The sequence below is a fragment of the Aythya ferina genome (assembly GCF_964211825.1).
Source record: "Aythya ferina genome assembly, chromosome: 1".
Classification (NCBI taxonomy): Eukaryota; Metazoa; Chordata; class Aves; order Anseriformes; family Anatidae; genus Aythya; species Aythya ferina.
Genome location: NC_140296.1, coordinates 7,266,097 through 7,288,335, shown reverse-complemented (window position 1 = coordinate 7,288,335; position 22,239 = coordinate 7,266,097). Strand labels below are relative to the sequence as shown.

The following is a 22,239-nucleotide window of genomic DNA, read 5'->3' as shown; positions in this document are numbered from 1 at the left end:
TCTCATTTCAGTTATTGAATTCAGATTAAATTCATTTAACATCAGTAACAAATGTATTCTAAATAACAGAATTTGCTATTTTTCATATGCGTTCTCTCATTTATTTTTTTTTTCCTAATTGGAGAGATTGGCAAAGAGCATATGAGCTCTTAAATGAGTTAACAGCATGTCCCACTGCTCAGTCCTTCCCTGAAGTCTCTGAATACTTTGCCGCCAGTGGTGTGACCTTTCTGAAAACATCCCAGAGCCATAGGTTACGATACAAAAGGACCAGTAAGTATTGAAAAAATGTTTTTAGAATTCATGGAAATTCATGGAAAATATTCTAGGAGGCATCAGAAAGTCTTACAACAGACTGAAATAAATAAATAAATAAATAAGAAACACAAAATTATGCACAGAAAAAAAGACCATGTCAGAGCTACAAAATTTATCCTGAATAAATCATTGTCAATTGTTTTCCTGATGTAGTATATACATTGCTTAAATGTGACTTTTAATTGCTTTCCTCCAACTTGTTCTAGTCCTATATTCAAACCATTATTTCCACATTAAGTTCTCACCTCACTTCATTTAATATAACTACTTTAATATATCTTAATTAAAACTACTGTGCTGTTACAGTAGGGGGCTGGATTGCCCCCTAGATACAGATTTAGAAACATACAGTTTTGTGGAGAGAATAATTCTAAAGTAGATGTCTAGAACAGGATAGATGAATAAGATGCATGCAGGTTCCCTCCCTGGAGGTGTCCTTCTCTTTCCATCTAAAGAGAGCCTCAGAGTGACTAGCTAAGATATAGAAGTATGCTCTGGTCATTAAAAGTTAGGGGAAACATAATGAACACTGTGAAGATGTTGTTTGCATAATGGAAAGCAAGCAAACAAAATGCTGGATATAAAATTATTTTATTGGCATGTCACTTTTTTGAAGAGGACTCTGAGACAGCAGTGAGACTGATGGAAGGTGGCTGCACACTGAGATGGGTTTTCCTACAACAGCTTATGCCAGAGGATGTTGGGAGTGGGGGAAATCAGAGATCGTGAGTAAGAAAAACCTGCACTTAATAAGCCCTGCATCCACTGGGAAATCTCCTCACAGAGCTTTGGTTTTTCTCACCCTCTTTTCTTTTGGCTTTACAATGAGCAGATTATTATATGCATTTTCAGTTGTTACAACTTATATAGAACTTGATTTTATTTCCTTGCACTGGAATTTGCTTTGATTAAACTCTCTGGCTAAAAATGACTATGCTCGTGTTCAGTGAAGGACAGGAAAATCACTAAATACCAAAGAGGGGAAAACAGCAAACTTGACTTGGCTTTACAGCTACAGATTTGCAACATATCTTTTGCAGACGCTGGCCAGAATAATAGACTCAAATAGAAGTGTCACAGATTGTAAGAATACCAAAATATGGTCAATCCTAGACTTTTTACAGAGCTTACTAGCTGTAAAGTGTTTACACATAAAATGCCCTAAAAATTTCAATCTCAGAAAACAAGCACATTTCCCAACCCACATTTTTTTTTTTCCACAGTGCTTAATGTAGACATAAGGTACCTTTGTAATTAGTGTATGATTTGAACTAACAGTGCCTAGCACAATGCTCCACGCGCTGCTGCACTACAAACACATTATTATAATATGCAAAATACAGAGCTTCTCAAGCAGACTTCTCAGAGTTGGACACAGCCAATTGTGTAGGTTTGACTGCACGAATTCATGTTAATAAAAGACTAAGGCTTTTGAGGTTTTCTGCTTGAGAGGTTTTGGGATTTTTTTTTTTTCTTTTTTTTGGAACAAGTCTGGAATAAAAGAACAGATTTTACATTTATGGTTTGGGAAGAGATATTTAGATATGTGGCTAAGACATCAAAGATTCCTGCAGTGAAGCACCAGGGCATATCAGCTTAGTGAGACAGACCACATCCAGAATTCATGAACTAGCAAAAAGCCAGGCTCATCAGTTCACACAGAGCAACACTGTACAGAGGAACCAGGCTACTCCAGATGCAGCAGAAATTTATTAGCTTGGCTCTGTGTGCAAGATAATAAGCCCTGGTTCTCAGCAGGGTTTACCAGGTCGATGCTGATACAGGCGTAATTGAGCTTTGCTGCAGCTCAAACCAGTAAGTTATTCAGGATCCCGCATTAGACACTTATATATACACTTGAATTGACTTGTGGTTGCTGGCTTTGATTTCTTGCACCGTTCTTCCTCACATTTTGAGTTCCAGCTTACCTCAAAGCAAAATAAGCTTGGATTTGTACCTATATGCCCAATGACTGTAGCTTTTCTAAAAATGCAATTTCAAGGAGTTGACCAGAACTCTTAACTACAAAGTCACTCGTTGCTGAGACCATAAAATATCCACTGCATGATGCTTCCAACCTGATTTTGTCCAATAGTCCCCTGGTAACTGCATTTTAGTCTTTGCCCTTTCTGGTAACAGTACCAATTAGTATTTAATGTGGTTGCTGTCCACTAGAATAAGACCATCAGTGCTAACATTTTTTTTCCTTCCTTCTGCGTTACCTTATCCCTTCACACTGAGGGCACAATGACAAAATGGAGAATTTAGCCTTAATTGGATCTCTGCAATGTTATCACCTGAATTAGCTCCCCCATGAATAATTATCACTGCCTGGAGGCTGACAAATTGCTTCTCTCTACTTCATGATTGTCAGGAATTTCAAATTATATGCTGAGCATGAGGAAAAAAAAAAAAAAAAGTAAAAATTAGAAGCCTAGAGAAGCATAATTATTAAGACTATTAAGATATTTGGCACAGAGTCCAATAGTCTCCCAAAGTCCCAAAAGGCATGAGTGACAGCAAGAACTTTGCTAGGACCAATTGGGTGACTTCCAGTCTCACAGCCAACAATGACTATGGCAATAGACAGTTCAAGCAAACATAGTCCAAGCAAAACTTGTAGCAGACCACTACTACACCTGGATTACAGTTTGGCAGTTTTTATGCTATTCACTACCCCATTTAAGCTACCTACATTTGCTTGTTTAGGGTCTCATTTGCATATTTGATCTTGCTAGGTAGATGGTAAATTTTTTGCAGTGTGGACTGATAAAGGGTACACGTGAAAGAGGAGAGCAGCAGACTGTCACATATTTAGAATAGCATACAATAGTCTTTGTTTTGTGAGAATGTCTTGCGGAAAAAATTGCTCTTTATAAGAACAATCGTTCTATGTCTGGGCAAGGCCTCACACAGAAACGCAATGCATCACTACACCACAAAATCAATCTCAGATATCAGAGAGCTGACAACTGCTAAGAAATCTTCATCTCATAAAGCCGAATCACTATAAAAGTACAATGCTCTTTGAAAACAGCTTGAAATGATGAGATTAAGCAATAGGGCCTTATCCAATTTTCACATTAATGATGCTGTGCTTGTAAGATTGATGCATTTCTCAATTCAATTCAGTTCAGTTCCTCAAAGTTCTTTCACCACCCAGCTGAACCCAAAACACAAAAGTCAGGCACAGACCAGGTAGCTGGTGACATATTCCCAGGAGAAAGCTCTCCCTACTCACCTGACATACAGTGACCTCTTCTGATTAGTCCTCAGGGAGCCAGACCCAGAACTCATGCTGTGATTCATCATCTGCTCACGCAGGTCATGGATTTTTGCCTCAAACCGAGCGTACTCTAAGGAGATTAAAAAAAAAGAAAAAAAAAGAAAAAGAAAAAAAAAAAAACAGAGAATGAAGCTATTTTAGTTTTCTCGACCTATATAATTACATAATCATTAAGGCTGCTAAATGTAAATGAATATTAAATTAACGAGTGTAAGGCATGTCCTGAAAATTGAGGTCTAATAGAACCTCAGATTAACATATTATCTTAGGTAAATATATGACCTCTTTATTGCAGTAGTTGAACATATCAACACTTTCCACACTGACTGTTCACTCTCTCAGATAGCTAGACCCTGTTTCCTGCAGTTTCAGAAAAGGAAATAAGCTTTAAAGTGTGTTATCAGATACCATACTTTCTGCAAAAAGGATGCTGAAAGCAGGCCTCCTCTATATCACTCCTCCTTCCAAAACAATGAGATACCTTGGTAGGGACAATGGGATGATGTACTAATAACTTATATCAAGGAATCATAAAATGGTTTGGGTTGGAAGGGACCTTAAAGTCCATCCACATCCAACCTCCTGTCATGGGCAGAGACATCTCACACTAGGCCAGATTGCTCAAAGCCCTATCCAGCCTGGCCTTGAACAGTTCCAGGGATGGGGCAACCTGTTCCAGTGCCTCACTACCCTCTGAGTGAAGAATTTCTTCCTCATATCTAATTTAAATCTCCTTTCTTTTAGTTTTAAACTATTCCCCCTTGTCCCATCACTTTCTGCCCATGTAAAAAGTCACTCTCCAGCCAAGCATTTAGTGTAAAATTCCACTGAACTGAACAAGCTATATTAAAGTCTATCCCTGAAAGAGCCGTGAGATTCCTGTGTGAGCAATAATCCACTGCAGCCCATTGAGAACCGAAACTGCTAAAACTCCCAGTCTAAGCAAACAAATCATTACTGTGCATTTACAAACTGTTGGTGGAGCCATAACTGGGTCTTAAGGGTGGGTGATCCCATAAACTTCAAACCTGTTTAGCTGTGTAAAGATGGCCTACAACAAGCTCCCACAGAATTTTCTCCTTCATACCTCTTTTGGCAGCTTTATAAAACATGTGACCTGCTGACTAGCAACATGAGGCAGGGCTGGGACAAGGGTTCATTTGGTGAGGCTCCTCTCTGAAAGGACACGTTCCTGTTACAGCCTGGTCAACAGTCCATCCTGCCAGAGTGTTCCCCCTGCTCATCTGGCCTAATGTGCTGTGTTTCGGGTTACAATAGGAAAAGCTGAAGTTTTGGGAACAATCTTTAACTCCTTGAAACCAACAATGTAAGGTCAATATTCCAGCAACAGAGTCATAATTCAAACCCAAACTGGGAAATCTACCAATGTGAGATACAAGGCTAACTTGAGGGGGTGGAAAAAAAACATTTCAGTGAGTCAGTGACACTTTGAAGAGTAAGATGTTGCAGACTGATGCCAGTGAAAAGATGATGTTCCCTGCACTCCAATGTTTTATTTTACTGCCTTCTTCAGAAAGAGGATATACGATTCCTCACAGCAAGTCTGGAGCAGAAGCAAAAATGGCACGCAAGGTTTCCTCCCTTAAGGGATGGAGGTACATCTCATCAGGTCACAACTCCTCTCAGTTTAAGCAAACAAATCATTACTGTGCATTTACAAACTATTGGTCTGCTGTTTGTTGCTGTTTGAGCTATATAAGAATGCTGTAATACAGCAATATTCTCATTTTTGCCTAGCAGATATCTCAGCATTATTTTTGTTTGATCATTTGTTGTTCACACTGGCTCTGTTCCCAGAATGTCTAGATGCTTTGCAGCAACAACTAATTCATTTTATTCAGTGCCCTTTAACTTTTCTTTGGATAATAACATCTGACCTTTCCAAGATCCCATGTTTTGCACAGATGCTAGCTACCTTCAAGCTGGCTTACCAGAGTGGTTTACTTTGGGTTTGCATTTATTTGTTTGTTTGTTTTGTCTTTTTCCTTTCTTCTGATGATGAATTTTAACTCCCTCTCCATTGAGTTTATTTGGCCTTGCCTACTGATTTTTTAAGTGACAGTGGCTACTTTGCCAATCATCTGGGAAGTGCTGCTGTGTTATATGGCTCTTCAATCTTCCCACATACCTGTGACTTCACTGACTGCAGCTGAAATTCCACATGTCAGAAGAAGAGACACTCCTACATGCAGACTGTATTTCAAATTTATTCTTTAGATTATTCTCTTGGTATTCCTTTCACCTACAGCACATCTTTAAACTTCTCAGTGATTCAAAAGCCCAAATCCTCAAAGGAACTAAGGCTCCTACAAACCTGTGTTGCTTTGTAAAGTGGGGTTTAGTTTTGAGGTATTTATCCCAGTCTAGGATTTAAGTTTGCTCTATGTGAGTCATATTTGTTCTATTCGCTTGCTCTAAAATGTATTTAGTAAATAATCATCTTCCAAGCAGGACTTTGTTTAACTTCTGTTTCATTATAACAGAATTTAACATTTCTTCTTGGCAGATAGGAAAGGTGATCTTAAAAAGAAAGAGCCCTCATTTATTTTCCTGAAACAATGTTGGTCCATTGCATACAGGCAAAATACTAAGATTTCAGGGTTCTTACTAGGTCACTGTCATGTGCTGGATACATGGAATAAGGCAGTAAACACATAGTACAATTCAGTCTCTTTGATGTTGTATACCTGGATGAGGCCAAGGATCTGAAGGATTTGCATCAGAGCAGCTGCAATGGCAGCTTTCCCTTTAATAAACAACCATGTCCCAGGCAGACTCTGTATGTGAGGTGTGGGAGTGACTCCCAGATTTAGACATCAATCTGGAGAGTGAGAAGAGAGGACCGAAAATCTGACTCTCTAGCACAGCATCCAGCTATTTGCAACTCCAACACCAGCACATGAGACACCCAGATGACTATGGGTTGATCAGATGATGTTATTACATTTTATATTCTAGCTTTTGGAAGGGCATTTGGAATTTAACTGATTTTACTTGACTATAAATTTCACAGGATCACAGAATCATCTAGGTTGGAAGAGACCTCTAAGATAACCTAGTCCAACCTTTGACCAAACACTAATCTGTCTTCCACTAAACCATATCATAAAGCTCTACATCTGGAGGTGTTTTAAAGACCTCCAGGGATGGTGACTCAACCATTTCCCTGGGCAGCCCATTCCAATGCCTAACAACCCTTTTGGTAAAGAAGTTTGTCCTAATATCCAAACTAAACCTCCCCTGGCACAACTTTAGCCCACTACCCCTCATCCTGTTGCCAGCACATGGGAGAATAGACCAATCCCCACCTCGCTACAGCCTCCTTTAATGTACCTATAGAGAGCAATTTATTCTGAATTAAATGATCTCTCTGTTTTCAGAAGACATTCTGAAACCACAACACATCTTAAAATTTCTCTAATAAGTGTGTAGTGGAAATACATGGTTCAAGGTACTGCTCTCTGATTCACTAAGAAATACTAAAGTATGAATGGTAATTCTGTTTCCTTGTGATCCTGAGATTTTTTTTCCTTTGAATTGAAATACATACATAACTTGAAAATTACCAAATTTATGGGTACACATTTTCCCAAAGTACCTTCTTCATATTTGGTGTATAAAAAAAAAAATAAAAATTATATTAAAAAAAAAAAAAAAGGTACAATTTCCCCTTTCTCCCAACAAATTCTTGGACCAAAAATTGCAAGGCCATCAATGCAAGTGGTATTTAACCCAGCTCAGATCAGCTTCTTTAGTCTCAGTCCTCCTATTTCTTTTACTGATGCCTAGATACTACAGTGACTGCTGCATTTGAAATGTGAATAGAAAATGAAGGAGTGATAATCCATTTCTGCTCTCAGAACTGCCATGGTAGTCCTTCCCAATGGGAAAAGGTTGTTTCTTCTTAGCATTTCTTAATATATGAGGTCATATGAGAGGAGCTGTTTCCTAATACCTTTGCATTTGCTAGGTGCAAGCAAGTGGCAGTGCTAAAGTCTAGAAAAAACACTTCATGCTTCCTTCAAACTCAGCACTGAAGCTAAATAATATACTTCAAAGGTTCCTACACAATTGAAAGGGCACTAAGGTTGTGGCATACTGACAAGAAATGCAGTTAAGGCTGATTCACTAATTTAATGCCCTTTCAAGAAAGGGAGAACAAAGAACGTATTGCTGCCAGAGTGCATCATTAGTGAAATATGCCAAATTTTTACTTACCAAAATCCATCTGCAAAGGTCCTACCCATTACCTGAATCACTAATGATCTCACAAACTAATTCTAGTAGCTTAAGAAACTGATAAAGTTAAATATTAGACCAAACAGTAAAGGGGTGAGCAAACAGTAGCCTATGTCATTGCTGAGGTCAGACCAGATCATATAATGGCGTCTGGTGGCCTATGGCTCTGGAAATGTCACTCTAAGAAACAGGGTAGAAGAAATGGAGTGAGGTTCTTGTTCATATTCAACTTTAGAGATGGTGCAAGATTCACAGCATTGCAAATAGACCTGAATTTAGCTGTTGAAATAGGGTTGAAATACAATCTACTAGCCCTGAAGAGCTAGTGCCTTTGGGTGCAGGAATGCAGATTGCTCTTGCCAGCCATGGTCTGGATGCAGCGACAGCAATACTATTTTTTTCAGGGCTCTGCCATCAGTGTCTGCAAACCCCAGCAGTGCTGCCCCAAGCATCTATTTTTCCAAGTGTCTGTTTTCTGAAGCTGGCTTGCTCAGCTCTCTGAGTAGTCAGGAGAGAGAGGAGTCAGCTTGACTTACTACAATGTGAATTGTCCCCAAACCCAACCAAGGCCAAAACTGAATGGTTTTTTTTTTTTTTTTTTTTTTTTTTTTTTTTTTTTTTAATATGTGTTTGCTTCATACAGGACACAGTAGCCTGAATATGCAGACAGGGACCCAGTGTTTGTATTTCTGCCGCATTCCAATGGCTTGCCAAGTGCTAAACCTGGCACCCACACATATTCTAATCTTTGAATATGAATGTAATTGTTTTGAAAAGCACTTGCTTAGGTTGAAAAGACTGGATAGCCCTTCAAACACTTTGAGTATGTGAACTCTGTATGTGAACACATACAGAGAAATAAAAACAAGGTAAATGGCCAAACCCCTAAAAATAACCCCCTTAAAAACTAACAAGCAAACAAACAAAACAAACAACAACAACAAAAGCTAGCAGTACTGCACCTAAATGGAAACATCAAGTTTAGCTGGCCAAGGACAAAACCACAATCTACAAAATCCTGCCTAATCCACTTGGGCATCTGAGGTTATGCAGGCACCTACATTTTTACTGCTAAAATGATTTAAACACTTAACATCTTGCCTCCCCTTCTACAACTGGGTAGGTGGGTACCTACATGGTGTGGAGGAGGTTTCTAAATGTCCACTTCCCTTCTGTGTTTCCTATGGACTAACTTTTGATGGCCCAATATCTGATTGAATTTGTAAGCTCTTAGAAGATTGGTTCATTGGTGCTTAAGCTCCTCCGCATGTTGTACCATGAGTTTATGAGATCTGTGGTGGAAGCCTAGATGTTGTGGATAGGATGAGTGCTGTTGTGACTTGAGTCCTTTCACATATATGGTCCAAGGACTTTTTTCAATTAAAATAAGCACTATATCAAAATTTTAGGTTCAAATTCTCCAGATCACTTTGGAAATAGCCTAAAAGACTATTTATTGCACTTGAGCATACAAAAAAGCTCTTGGAAGTCTAAGGGGTATTTGAAAGACCAAAAATGAATGGAAGAGACTAAACCTCAAGAAAGTTTTAGAAAATTGTAGTGAAAAATCAAGTAATTTCTAAATCTAAAAATAGCAAAGAGAGTTTATATCTGATGGTTTCATGGTAATTTTTGGTCATAAAGAACAGCTAAGAAAAATGAGTAAAGATGCAGCTGCTCTTTTGTGAGAAAGAGTTGCAGAGTTTTGTAAAGTTACATTACTATTATTTTTCACTTTTAAGTTTATAGTAAATATTGTAGCTTTGATTGAATTTAAAGAACTAAAAACAAACAAACAAACAAACCACAAAACAAAACAAAACAAAACAAAAAACACCAATCTGATCTTATAAATAAAGTTAGGCAACTGAAATGCTGACAAAGTATACAACAGTTAAAAATAGAAGTGCAGCATCACAGTCCAAGGTTTTATTAGCTTGAACTCTTTCAGTGTTAGCATTTCTAGAGAAAGAGAAATTTGTTCTGTCAGCAGGTATCAAAATTTGCTTTCCAGTGTAATTCAGGATCATCACTGTTTGCTTCTAGATGACAACAGATTTCATAATTGCTGCTTTTGCGCTTCTAAAATAATGCATCTCTAACCCACTACAGCAAATGGTGAAGCAATGATTGCTAATAATGTAAGTGGGAGGTTGGAAAAGGCGATATATATCTCTTGGACTCAACTGGGGTGGTGTGGAAGGAAAGAAAAACTTAAACCATTCAATTTCAACAGACAACAGTACTAAAACACAAATGAAAAACAATCAAACAAGCAAAAATCAACTAAAAAGGCATTACTTAGATAGAGAATTTTATCACCTCAAAAAGGGTATGTCAAATAACTGCAGACACCATAATAATGGAATGGCTGCCAGACCAGCTTCTGCATCTGTATCAATTTGACATCATTTCAGTGGATCCAGGCCAGTTTAAGCCTTCTGAGATTTTTTTTACTGTTCTGTTTTGTGGAAATACAAGTTGTATGCCACTGCAGCAAGTCGCAAACTTTCTGCTTTGAATATCTGAGATAGCAATGAGCATGATACTATTATTATGGCAATATTATTTGTGCTATTTATGTAAATCTTTTTTTTTAATTTTTTTTTTTTTCCTTTTTTTTTTTTTTCTCTGCCCCATATTAGCAGATGTCTTGGTTGAATGGTTTAAGATTTAAAATAATAGAAGAATGCATTTGTTTCAAAAGTGAGTAGTTTCCGTTTCTGCCCTTTACCCACAATTCTGTGCAGTCACCCCATCTTACACATGGAGGCCAGAGGAAGGTTAGAAAACCAGTATCAAGAGTTCAGAGGACGGGGTCTGATTCTTGCTGATTTATAATGTGAACCTGAGTGAGTCACAAAGAACAAGACATACTATATGCTATATACCCATACTACAGCACCTAAGGCAGATATTTGGGTGCCAGATTGACGTGTCCCTAGCTATGCCTGCCAGGTGCCTTGCATCATACAGCTCTGGAAGCCTCTGAAAGCAAAAGTGAAGGATTGGGCAAAATACACGAATTGTTTTTAATTTTACAGTTAGCAATTTATGTCTTTTTTATGACATTTTGCTTGTTGTTTAACATTTTATCTTGAACCATTTTTTGCCAAAAGTAAGTTGTTTTGCCAAAAGTGCTGTTTTTATATGATTAGAAATTTAGTTATAGTTTCTATAGTCTGAGGTTGCAAGATTTTTTTTTTGTAGCAAGTTAATGATGGTGAAAAATATTTGTTTATTCTTTCAGAAGTTACCACAGACCTCAAAGAAGCATGCTGTGATTAGGTACAGTTCACTGTACCTTTGCTTCTTATAACCAGACATGCTGTGTCTGGCATCGTCCACTGCCAGGGACATGATTCTGGATAAGATTGGCTTTGGATCAAATATGGTATGGCAAGTGCTATGCTTTTAATGAGTCCAAAAGATCAGTTAGATTTAACATCAGTTAAATTCATCACTTGACAGGAAAAAATGCATACAATTATGATGCCATCAATAGACAATGCAATAGCGTGCATTATTTATTGGAGAAAATGTTGCTTGAATAGCCTTACTCCATTCACTATACACTGAGCAACAGAACACGTTATGCTTCTATTTCTTATCAGTCATACAGCTCCCCTGAGCTCACTCAAAGGAAATGAAAAACACAGAATTCAATATTGAGCAAAGGGAAGATACATTTACATTTTATTAGTTTTTATGAGTTTGAATATACTTGCTTGTTTTTATTAGAATATTTTCAACACACCTTTTCAGGAATCTTTCAACAGTAATTGACTTCACTCATTGCTTTGGCCTTTAGAACTTTATCACAGTAGGACCATTAATTTCTTCATTTTTTGATATTAGTTGGTTGTCTTCCTTTATGAATATACAGGTAAAGCCTTTACACTTGAGCCTGCCCTCAAATTAAAATTTAATTCTGTAGCTGGTCTCATTGCCTAAACATCACTATTAACTTTATTTTCACTCATTTTATTACTGAAGATAATGCTTCTTCTGTTGCACCATTAGATACAGCCCTTATATTGTGTTAGTTGTGAATATAAATACACCTGAAAAGATACCTTCCTCCCACAATACATTCAGGAGACTAATACTGTACTCTATTCATAGTCACAGGGAATGTAATTCCAATCTAAATTAGTCTCTGGAAGCTTTAGTTTCAGCAACTTCATGCCTCATAATGAAAGAGATGTACTAAAATAAATCAAGCTATTAGTGAGTGACAACGACTTTGTATCCCACTGAGGTGTTGTTCTACCCATCCCCTTAAAGCCTATCCTTGGCTTATGAAGCATCAGCTTGCACTCTCTCAGCTGGGAATTTCTTGTAGCTTCTCCCAGCTGTTGAAGAAAACTGTGTGCCACTCAACACCTTCAGCAAAGAACTTTGCCTTCTCTCCCAAGATTTTGGGAACCTTTTACCTGCAGAGAGTTTTACTGTATCCTCAAAAACTTGTCCCCCCTTTATCTGAATTGCTGCACACCCAAACTAAACAGGAGTGTTTGGGGCACTTTTTCAAATTCCACTAGGCTCACACTGAGCTGACATGTTGGACAACATTGTGTGTACATGTCTAAGGGGCAAGCTCTGCAACAAACATATCACATATGGTCTGCCTTGGCAGCAGTGTGAGGTCTTGGAAAAGCTGGGTACATCTCTTTACTTCAGGCATATGACTTGCACAGCCATGCTTGCCCAGCAGAATAGCATATGTCTCATTAACCTTGATAGCTTTGTAGGAGTTACTGTTTTGTACAGTGCAGCAATGTTTAAAGATATCTTTGGTGTTTTAGGTACAAGATGACTCTCTGTCAAGGTGAAAAAAGCTTCCCTGCATTTGAATCCTTTCTCTTCAACAAATGTTTATGCGGGACATTGCAAAGAAACAAAACCTTTTTCTATTAATAGCTAAGCTAATTCATTTAGCTATTTCATTGCTTCAGGCTAGTGGTGGAGGATCTTATTTTCAGAGATTTATTCAATTTCCACAATTTCCCATCTGAAATCATAGTTCTGGGGAAATTGTTACTTGTTATTATTGCTTCATTGCTTTTTCTTGCTTCTTTTTAACGAGAGGAGTTGTTTCTTAGGAGCTGAGCATTTTATACTGATTACCCATATCACATTAAAGATGATGCTGTCTTAGCCTGCTTCCATTAAAGACATGAATTGACAGGAGAAAACATAATACAGAGGTGACTGTTGCTAGAGTTTCTTAGGCACGGCAATACAGGGAAGTAGTTTTTGTGGTTTTCACTAACCTTGTATCTACAGAGGCTAGCTATTCCTCTTTTTTGGGCTCTGATTCTAAGTGCTTCCGACCCTGCCTCCGACTGTTTGTAAGGTTCCTTCTTCCTAAAGTCTTTTGGGTGCCAGTCCACATCAGCTACATGGCTTGTGTGAGTTTTCCCAAAAGTGTTTCAGTAAGAAGCAAGTAGGTTAGACTTTAGACTACTTATGCTAACCTGGCAAAGTCTGATTGATGCAGACTGTGAAGTACTCTGACATGAAACTGCCTGCAAAAGTGAAGAGGCAGCAATACAGAGCGGGGGGCAGACCAGGGCAGGTGGTATCTTCCATAGTATGCATAAGATGCTACCTGGATTTGGTTTGTACTAGACCTTTTGGGAAAAGAAAAAAGGTACAATCCTATTTGTTCATCTTCAGGATCAATAACAAATTAACATGATTAAGAAGAAACATGATGTGCCTATGAATACTGCAAGAATTCACTGTGCAAGTTATTGATATATAGAATACTGCAAGAGTTTTTGATATAAAAGGGGAAAGGTAGGTCAGTCTGACCCATCTGATTTTCAGACAGAAATGAAAACAAACAAAACTGCTAAATCAGAGCTCAAAACTCCAAATTGAAATTTTACACAAATTTTCACAAAAACTTTCACAAAGACATCATATGCCAATTTTCTATTTATATTCCATTACATTCTGATATACTCAGAGTGGGAAGAGATAACAATGGGGTTTTTCTAAAAGAGTTTAATTCTTAAAATAGAGTTGTAAGTCAGCTAATGTGGTTTTAGTAATTCCATAAATCATCATGAAAGCTAAAACCAACAGGAAAACAAAACCAACCCAAAACCAACCAACCAACCAAACAAACAAAAACCCTGCAAGTCATTATAAAAGAATAGGTTAAAGCAGAAAACAAAGTAGTAGCGAGAATACCAGTACTGTGTGATGCAGGAACTATGATACACATACCAGGATGGATATACAGACCAGCTAAAGCAGAGATCAGAAGGAACATCAGGAAATTTTTTTGAAAATAAACAGGAATAAATATCGTAAAATCACAGAATCATAGAATATCCTGAGTTGGAAGGGACCCATAAGGATCATCAAGTCCAACTCCTAGCATTGCACAGGTCTACCCAAAAGTTTAGGCCATGAGACTAAGTGCACAGTCCAATCGCTTTTTAAATTCAGACAGGCTTGGTGCAGTGACTACTTCACTGGGGAGCCTGTTCCAGTGTGCGACCACCTCTGTGAAGAACCTCTTCCTGATGTCCAGCCTAAACTTCCCCTGCCTCAGCTTAACACCATTCCCACAGGTCCTATCACTGGTGTTTACAGAGAACAGGTCACCTGCCTCTCCACTCCCCCTCACGAGGAAGTTGTAGACTGTGATGAGGTCCCCCCTCAGCCTCCTCTTCTCCAGGCTGAACAGGCCCAGTGACCTCAGCTGCTCCTCATATTCTTCCCCTCTAGGCCCTTCACCATCTTCGTTGCCCTCCTCTGGATACTCTCCAACCGTTTAATGTCCTTTTTGTACTGTGGCGCCCAGAACTGTACACAGTACTCAAGGTGAGGCTGCACCAGCGCAGAGTAGAGCGGGAGTTTAGTTGAATTGTTTTGCTATTGTGATTAGTGCCATTTTCTTATACTGAATAATGCAATTAACAAATGATTTATTCCCTTCCTCACTTTGACATCTGCTGGGTAATAGAACTACCTCCTCCTGTACTCCTTCACTTTCTGATAGTCATACTGCTCTGCCACACAAGGGTGTCTTCTGCCATCTCCTAATGCTGTCTGGGACACTCTACTTAATTGAAAAGAACTGAGCAAAACTAGAAACAAAAGTATCCATATTTACCATAAATAAATAAATAAATAATTCCCAAATGTCCTGAACAAAAAGGAAAGCATGCAGAAAGGAATAAATGGATTAAAAATATTTCCATGTGTATCAATCTTTTCTAAGAGGCAGTATTGAAAGCAGCCACAGAATTATATTAGTTTTCTAGAGCTTCCTGATTAAGGGGGATTACCATTATTAATGCAAACAACTAATAGGGAAGGGTTGAGCACATTACAAGCCCGAATGAATTTTAAAAAGACAAATACATATGTTACCTCAGGATAAGTCTAGCTCCCTGCATGCCTCTTAGCCTGTTACAAGGAATATTTTGAGTACTGTGCAGCAGGATATCTAGGTGCAAACATATATGTTCTGCAATTGGCTGTTAATTAGACACAGAGGCTATATTTGATGGTCTGGGTGCTCTGAAATGTTGTTTAGCTTGAGCACCAGATCATGTAAAATTGGAATAACGTCTGAAAATCAAATAAATGTCTCATAATCACTGCTGTCATTCTTGAGCTCATCACACACAGAACCAGGGAGCCTTTAAAGCACAAAGATCTAGCTAGACAAGATCTTCTTAAACCAGTTCCAGCTTTAACAGAAAATCAAAAACAAAAATCCTCTTGATAAACTGCTCAAATCTTGTCCGTGATTTATTTAAATTTTGGCATTTCATAACTCTTGGAAGACCACACACAGAATGCAGTCCTCAAATGGCTAGATTCATTCTTCTAACTAAGTGCCATCGAAGTCTGCTTATTGGCTTTTTCACCAACACAGTGACTTTGTATAAATTGCTCTTCCATTGTATATTGATTCTCAGGACAGATTTACAGAGAGAGCACTATTTCACCTACCAATCTCCATTTTGCTAAATAATCAATCCAATATTTGTTTCAGTTTTACCTGCTATGCTTGCCTCTCTTTTACAGTGTTCGTTTAATCTATATGCTGTTTTAAATGGCAGTGCCCTGTATCATACTCTATCAAACAATCCCCTGAAAAAAACAGATACATTGCATCAATCATATTCCTTTTCTAAAAATTAAATACATTTTCAAAGGCTGATATGTGGAAAATTTTCTCAACTTTACTAAAAAAAAGTAAAACTGTATCATTTTTTATCCCATTTTGCATTTACTTCCCTGTTTGTTTCTAAAGCTGTTTTAAAGTGTACTTCTACATACTACTGAGAGACTTATGCATCTCTCAGTCTCCTAACTGCACATCATTCCTTTTTCTCCCTTCCTTATGATGGGCACTATGGGTATCATTTCCCAGATAAAGCACTATCTGTAGTTAAACAGATATTTGGAAGGCCCTTTATGCTCCCTGTGCCAATTCTTTAGTATCTTGTAACAGATCACCTAAATCTGCTTAACCTCAGCACATAGGTCAATCCCACAGGAAGAAGACTTCTGCTATCTCCCTGCTGTGCTGGTGAGCCACATTATGGACAAGGCTTAAAAATTAGTAGAAAACAGAAGTGCTGAACATTTCCCACCTGATATCCAGGCTTTTTGTATTATTTCATGACTTTGACAAGCATCACAGAATAAGAATGACAACCTCATCAGCTTTTCCCAAGGACCAGCAGTTTGTTCTCTAAAGTGAACAGAGGGTGACGGCACTGGAATAGGTTGCCCAGAGAGATTGCGGAGTCTCCTTCTGTGGGGATATTCAAAACCTGCCTGGATGCCATCCTGCACAATGTGGTCTAGGTGATTCTGCTCACTAGGGGGTTGGACTAGATGATCTTCAGAGGTCCCTTCCAATCTCAGTCATTCTGTGATTGCTTTGTTTTTCTACCATGGTGGTTATTTTTGTTTTATCAGTATTTTATACTACCCTACCTCAATTCAATGCAGAGAGAGAGAGAGAATAAATGATGTGTGTGTGTGTGTGTGTGCACACGCATATATAGAATGCAGAGATGGAGAGAGGGGGTGGGAGAGAGAGAAAAAGGGGCTGTTGCAAATGTTAACTGTTTACTGGCACAGACTTTCCCTACAGTTACCAGCCTACAGCTAGTGACAGCAGTTGGATTGCAGTGCCATATGTTCCCTTGAAAAGCAAATTCTTTTAGGCTCATTCTCACTGGGAAAATAATAATTTTTAATACGGTGACAGTTTTTCAAGACCACAGTCTATGGCGTTGCCCTAAGATTTATCTGACATCTGTTTATTATGTAACTCCCTGCAGACTGCCTTTCCCTTTCCTGAAGAAGTTGTTGACAAAAATGGTGATATTCTGTAATATTTTATTGGCACTGTGTTTTGGTTCAGCCTTGGTAGACTCACTTCTTCAAGACACTGATTTTCTGCTTTTCCACTTGTGAATGTCCAGTATGATCTATGTAGGAAAAGGCAGTGGATCAAAACGATCACTTGCGTGATTTAGCCCTGATAAAGGTCACACCCATACAGCTTTCTGAGCCAGTTTAGACAAGGAGAGTCAAAACCCCAAAAAACTTAAACTTCTTGAAGAACAAGTTATGACTTTAGTTTCCTGTGCATTCTCCCAAGAAAGACACATACTCAGATCAAAAGAGAGTGGCTTGGGTGATATCGTATAGAAGTGTATTATGGGCTGGTGTTTGTGATCAAGTTCCTAAATGTCTTCTGTGTGGTGGCAACTGACTGAATTTTTTGAAGCACAATGGGATGATTTAGCTGAGGCCTCAATGAGTTCTCAGGTGAAAAGTGATAGGACACAAGGAAATGTCATCAGGTTGCACCTCATGAGGCTTAGATTGGATATTAGGCAGTATTTCTTCATGGAGAGGGTGGTCAAGCATTGTAACAGGCTGCTCAGGGAAGTGGTGGAGTCCCCATCCCCGGAGGTATTTATGAGACATGTGGATGTGGCACTAAGGGACGAGGCTTAGTGATGGGACTTGGTAGGTTAGGTTGATGGTTGCACTTGGTGATCTTGAAGGTCTTTTCTAAAACAGGTGATTCTATAATTCTATGGTAACAGATTGCATCAAATTGCATTGCCTAGCATTTTCCAAGGACAAACAGCACATCCTGACATGATTGCAAGGCATCAGAAACTTGCAACTGGAGCACGAGTCTGAGCCCTCAGAGTGAAGAGGAACCAGAAAGGTTGCCAGCCTCAAAGCCACTTGGGATCAGAAAGGCATCAGGGAGCATACGACACAATTATAGCTTTGTACAGATGCCTGTGTAATTTGTTCTTAAAGTTCCCCGGAGACGGAGACACTTCAACCATCCCAAATGTTATGTTCTCGTGTTCTGCTCTCCTTGCAGCTGCTTTTATTCCTAATATGTCATCTGAAGCTTTTTTTTGCTGCTTTTAAGAACCATTCCTCCTAGTTTACAATGCAGAAGAGAAGGCAATATAGTAATCTGAAATATGTCAACACTAGAAATATATTGAAATTAAAAATAATAATTTAAAGTGGAACACAGCTAAACAGACCGGAAGGAATAGCTTAGCAAGTGAAAACATTTTGGAAAAGTCTGCAAATGTCAGAAATGAGACCTTAAAGAAACTGACTGTATTCCAATTGGGACAGATGAAGCTCATTACTGCCAGTGGCCTACATGCAATAAAATGGGTCAGTATTGCTACAGATACCTTTTTGGTGTGTCCCTGTAATTAGCACAGAAGTATTATTATTGTAATTAACTGAATCCCCTAGTACCTAGTGCAGTGTTCATGGCTGTAAGCAGGTTAATGTGAAAATTAATTTGTGCTAATTCATGCAAGATCAGTGACGCCCAAACCAATCCGACTGCAGTGGCATTTTGTGGAGTAACGTTATTTGCCTGTGGACTTAGAGAATGCTTCAAGAATGTCTCACAAACCCATTTTAGCTTTCACCTGTGATAAAGCTCTTGTGATAGAGAGCTATCTTCTTTGAATAAATTTATCGCAAAATTCACTCCTAAATGGCTATGTAGTGTACTAGTCTAGCCATAGAAATTAAATTAAAACAGCCTCTTTGGCCTGTTTCCTAGTGGTCCAATGGGCTGCTTGGTCCCACCACAGACTCCTGATCTCAAGGATGAGTTATCTTTTCATCTTGAGAGGGTTGTGTTGGACTTCAACGGGAAGCAATGTACTTTTCCTGGTGCCACATGCACAAACAAAAGAAGATGATAAATATTCACCTGCCAGTACAGTAGGCCAAGTTAAGCTTCAGAGCTTAGACTAAGCTGTCTTGTAATTGGGACTATTCTTGTACAGTCTGAACAGTGTCTAGCTAGGAATGGCTAAACACATTTCCCCCCCTTCTGTAGTCTGTGCTAAACCAACTTTTTCAATTTGCTTGGTTTGCCTTCCTTCAAAAGGCTACAGTCCTCTACATCTCTTATGACTGCATATTACTCCTTAAGTTTTAAGCTGCAGTCTTTGGTCTTCCTCCTGCAGAGATGCGTTACCAAAACAATGCCAAAGAGACCAATCACAATCTAGTCCCACTTCTTGATCCCTTCTTGTTCACTGCCCTCCCACCTAGAACCCTGAGGTGGGTAGATGGCAGGGGGTTCAAAAAGTCTGACTGCAGCCTATTGGGGTTAATCTTTCAGGGACCCAAATGAGATCTCAGGCTTGCCCATAGCTCAGATCAGAGCTGCCATCCTCCAGAGGACCTTCCATCTCCGTTGAGGAGAGGAGGAACTGAGTGGAGCAGTCTTCCTTGCCCTTGCCAATAACAGCAGGGTATTTATCTGTGCTCTGTCCTTTCTGTCCTGTCCTAAACATGACAAATCAAAACCCTGACCTCTCCTTCTCTTGACTCTTTCTGTTACAACTAGAGGATGTAATTTCACAACACACTGCATTTCATGGCAAAAATAGCCTGCATGGTCTCTGCCCCCACTGTCCCATCACTTCTCATGTGGGGCTACAACTGATTGGGCCATTCTACTAAAGATTACTAAAGACTTTTAATGAGCATTAACAGTGGGGAACACTGAGCTGTAGGAAGGAGCTGAAAACAAATGGACAGTTGTGAGCTCCTAGTAGCTTTAGCACCACAACCCTTGCAGAGTAAGGAAAGCCACAAAGCTCCAAAATTCCCAGCTCATCCACCCCTTTACCCTCCATCTGTACCCCACCGGAGGCTCAGTGAGAGCCAGGCCTCTCTGCAGCTCCCACAGCCCTCAGCACACCCTGAGCTGCTGAGCATCAACACTGTATTTCTTCACTTGCACACTGCCCAGCATACCTCAGTGTGCCCCATTCCTTGTCCTTTACCTAGCCAGGGTGTCTGATCCCCATGCTTCTGTCCTTCCCACTCATCTGCCTCGTCTCTCCACTGTTCCTCTTAAACTACCTGTTTACACTAAGTTGGAGAAGACTTCCTTTTACATTTTTAAAGAATACGTAAGCCTGCTTTCTATTCCCCTTCTTCAGCCTAACTGCTCTTCTGTTTTCCCAAAGCTTTCTATATCCCACTGATTCCAGATCTGGAAAACAAACAAACAAAACACTGTACATTTGATTTTCCTTTCTATGTATGCATCTTCTTGTTTCTCTAACAGGTATTGAGCTTGTTGGGTTCAATTTGTCTCCATTCTCCCGGCAGATTTCCATCTGAAGAGTGGCCCGTGATGATTTCAGGTGCAATTTGCTATCATTACTTCAACTTTCCTTTTTACAAGGCCACTTAGTTGAAAGAAAATCAAGTTGATAGAGACTGAGTTGGGAGTGGAAATATAAGAATAAAGTGAATAAAGGACAGAGAAACAAACTGTCTTTTCTATAAAATTTAATAGGAAGCTTGCTGGAAGCTAGGCAGGTCATACTTTAATTTTTTAACACTATTAAATATGTATTTAGCAAAGGGCAATAAATAAAGCTTAATTATTATTATTTTTTTTGAAGATAAACAGAAAGCTAAGAATATCTGACTGTTCAAAGCTTAGAAGATACATAAGAGGAGCTCCTAATGACCCTACGAATGCAGCTTTAAAATCCTTTTATAGTGGAGCTTTCAAGAGGGCATAATAGTTCAGTTCATTACAAAAAAATATATGTCTTTGAAATTAGGAGCCTGGTTTGACTTTCATGTGTTATTAGCTCTCAGTGGAATTGAAGCATTTAAATTGATTGTAATGAGACATTAGCAGACACTATTACTGCAGCAAACCATTCTTGTTTTGAGATGGCTGGCTCAGGAGGCCTCTAAAAGCATCCCAACAGGCAGCAAGTATCTTGCACTGACAAAGGGAAACAAAAATCAGCTTTATAGAGGTTTGCCACACAGCTGGCTCTGCTGCACAGCGCCTGCCAAATGGCTGCTCTGAAGGGCACAGGTAGCAGAGGGCAGAACCCTTCCAAGGAAAGAGAGACATGACAAGGGAGCTGCTGCTTAAATGCACGTTTTAAAATATACTAAAATGAATTTCTGCCAGTCATTAAAATAAAAAGAACTAAATCACTAGGAAAATAATAAAAATAACAAAAAAGATACAATCAAAGCACACTTCTTAAAGTAATAATAATCATCTTTACCCACATATTTCCCATACACAGGATACTCATGGTAATTCTATTCCAAGAACTACAAGACTGTATCATTTGACTTCTACCTCAGCTATGTCTCTTCTATTTCTCATTTTCAAAAACCCATCCCACATTTAATAATATTTTCTAGTTTCTGCTACATTTTAAATACAATTTAATGAGTGACTTTCTCTCCTCTCATCTCACCTTTCTGATTTCTTTGCTATATAATTATGTTAAAAGCCTGGAATAGTCTCTCACAGTTACCCTACTTTCATGAAGCTTGTAAGAATTTCACAGATTTAAAACTGTAATAGATGCTTGTCCATGGATATATGCATATTTTTGTTTATTCATTTAGATTGATTGTATAATGTAAATTTCTAAGGCAAGTACAGTGAAAAAAAAAAAAAAAAGATTATGAAACATTCTGAAAAGAAACCATTGCAAATGTGACAGCTGCTAAGAACCACTACGACTTTAATATGCCTCCTTTCCCTAGAGGTTACTATTCTTGCTGGCCAAGGAAACAGCTGTAGCATGCTCATGAAGGGCAAAAAGGCCTGGAGAAGGCAAAATTGCCCTTTGGCAGTTTGATGTCTTGTTGGAAAGCTTGTCAACATTATTTACATTTTAATTTGCATGCCAGCCGCTACAATGCTTTATATTCGGGTTCTGATTTAAAGTATCTGCTCCACCGCAATCACAACGACCTTTGAGTTTCTCCCCCATTATCCCCTGGGGGCTGCAGCCCCAGCTTGTTCAGCTATC

General features: G+C 38.8%; 1 protein-coding gene across 30 annotated transcripts in view; it reads right to left on the bottom strand.

Moving 5' to 3' along the window:
* DLG2 (discs large MAGUK scaffold protein 2) overlaps window positions 1-22,239 on the bottom strand; it is a 1,046,667-nt gene that overhangs the window by 94,364 nt on the left and 930,064 nt on the right. For all 30 annotated transcript variants that reach the window (XM_084519823.1, XM_084519802.1, XM_084519813.1 and 27 more), the window contains one exon: window positions 3,560-3,674. In XM_084519823.1, coding sequence (XP_084375949.1) covers window positions 3,560-3,674 — 115 coding nt within the window. The remainder of the gene's footprint in view (window positions 1-3,559; window positions 3,675-22,239) is intronic.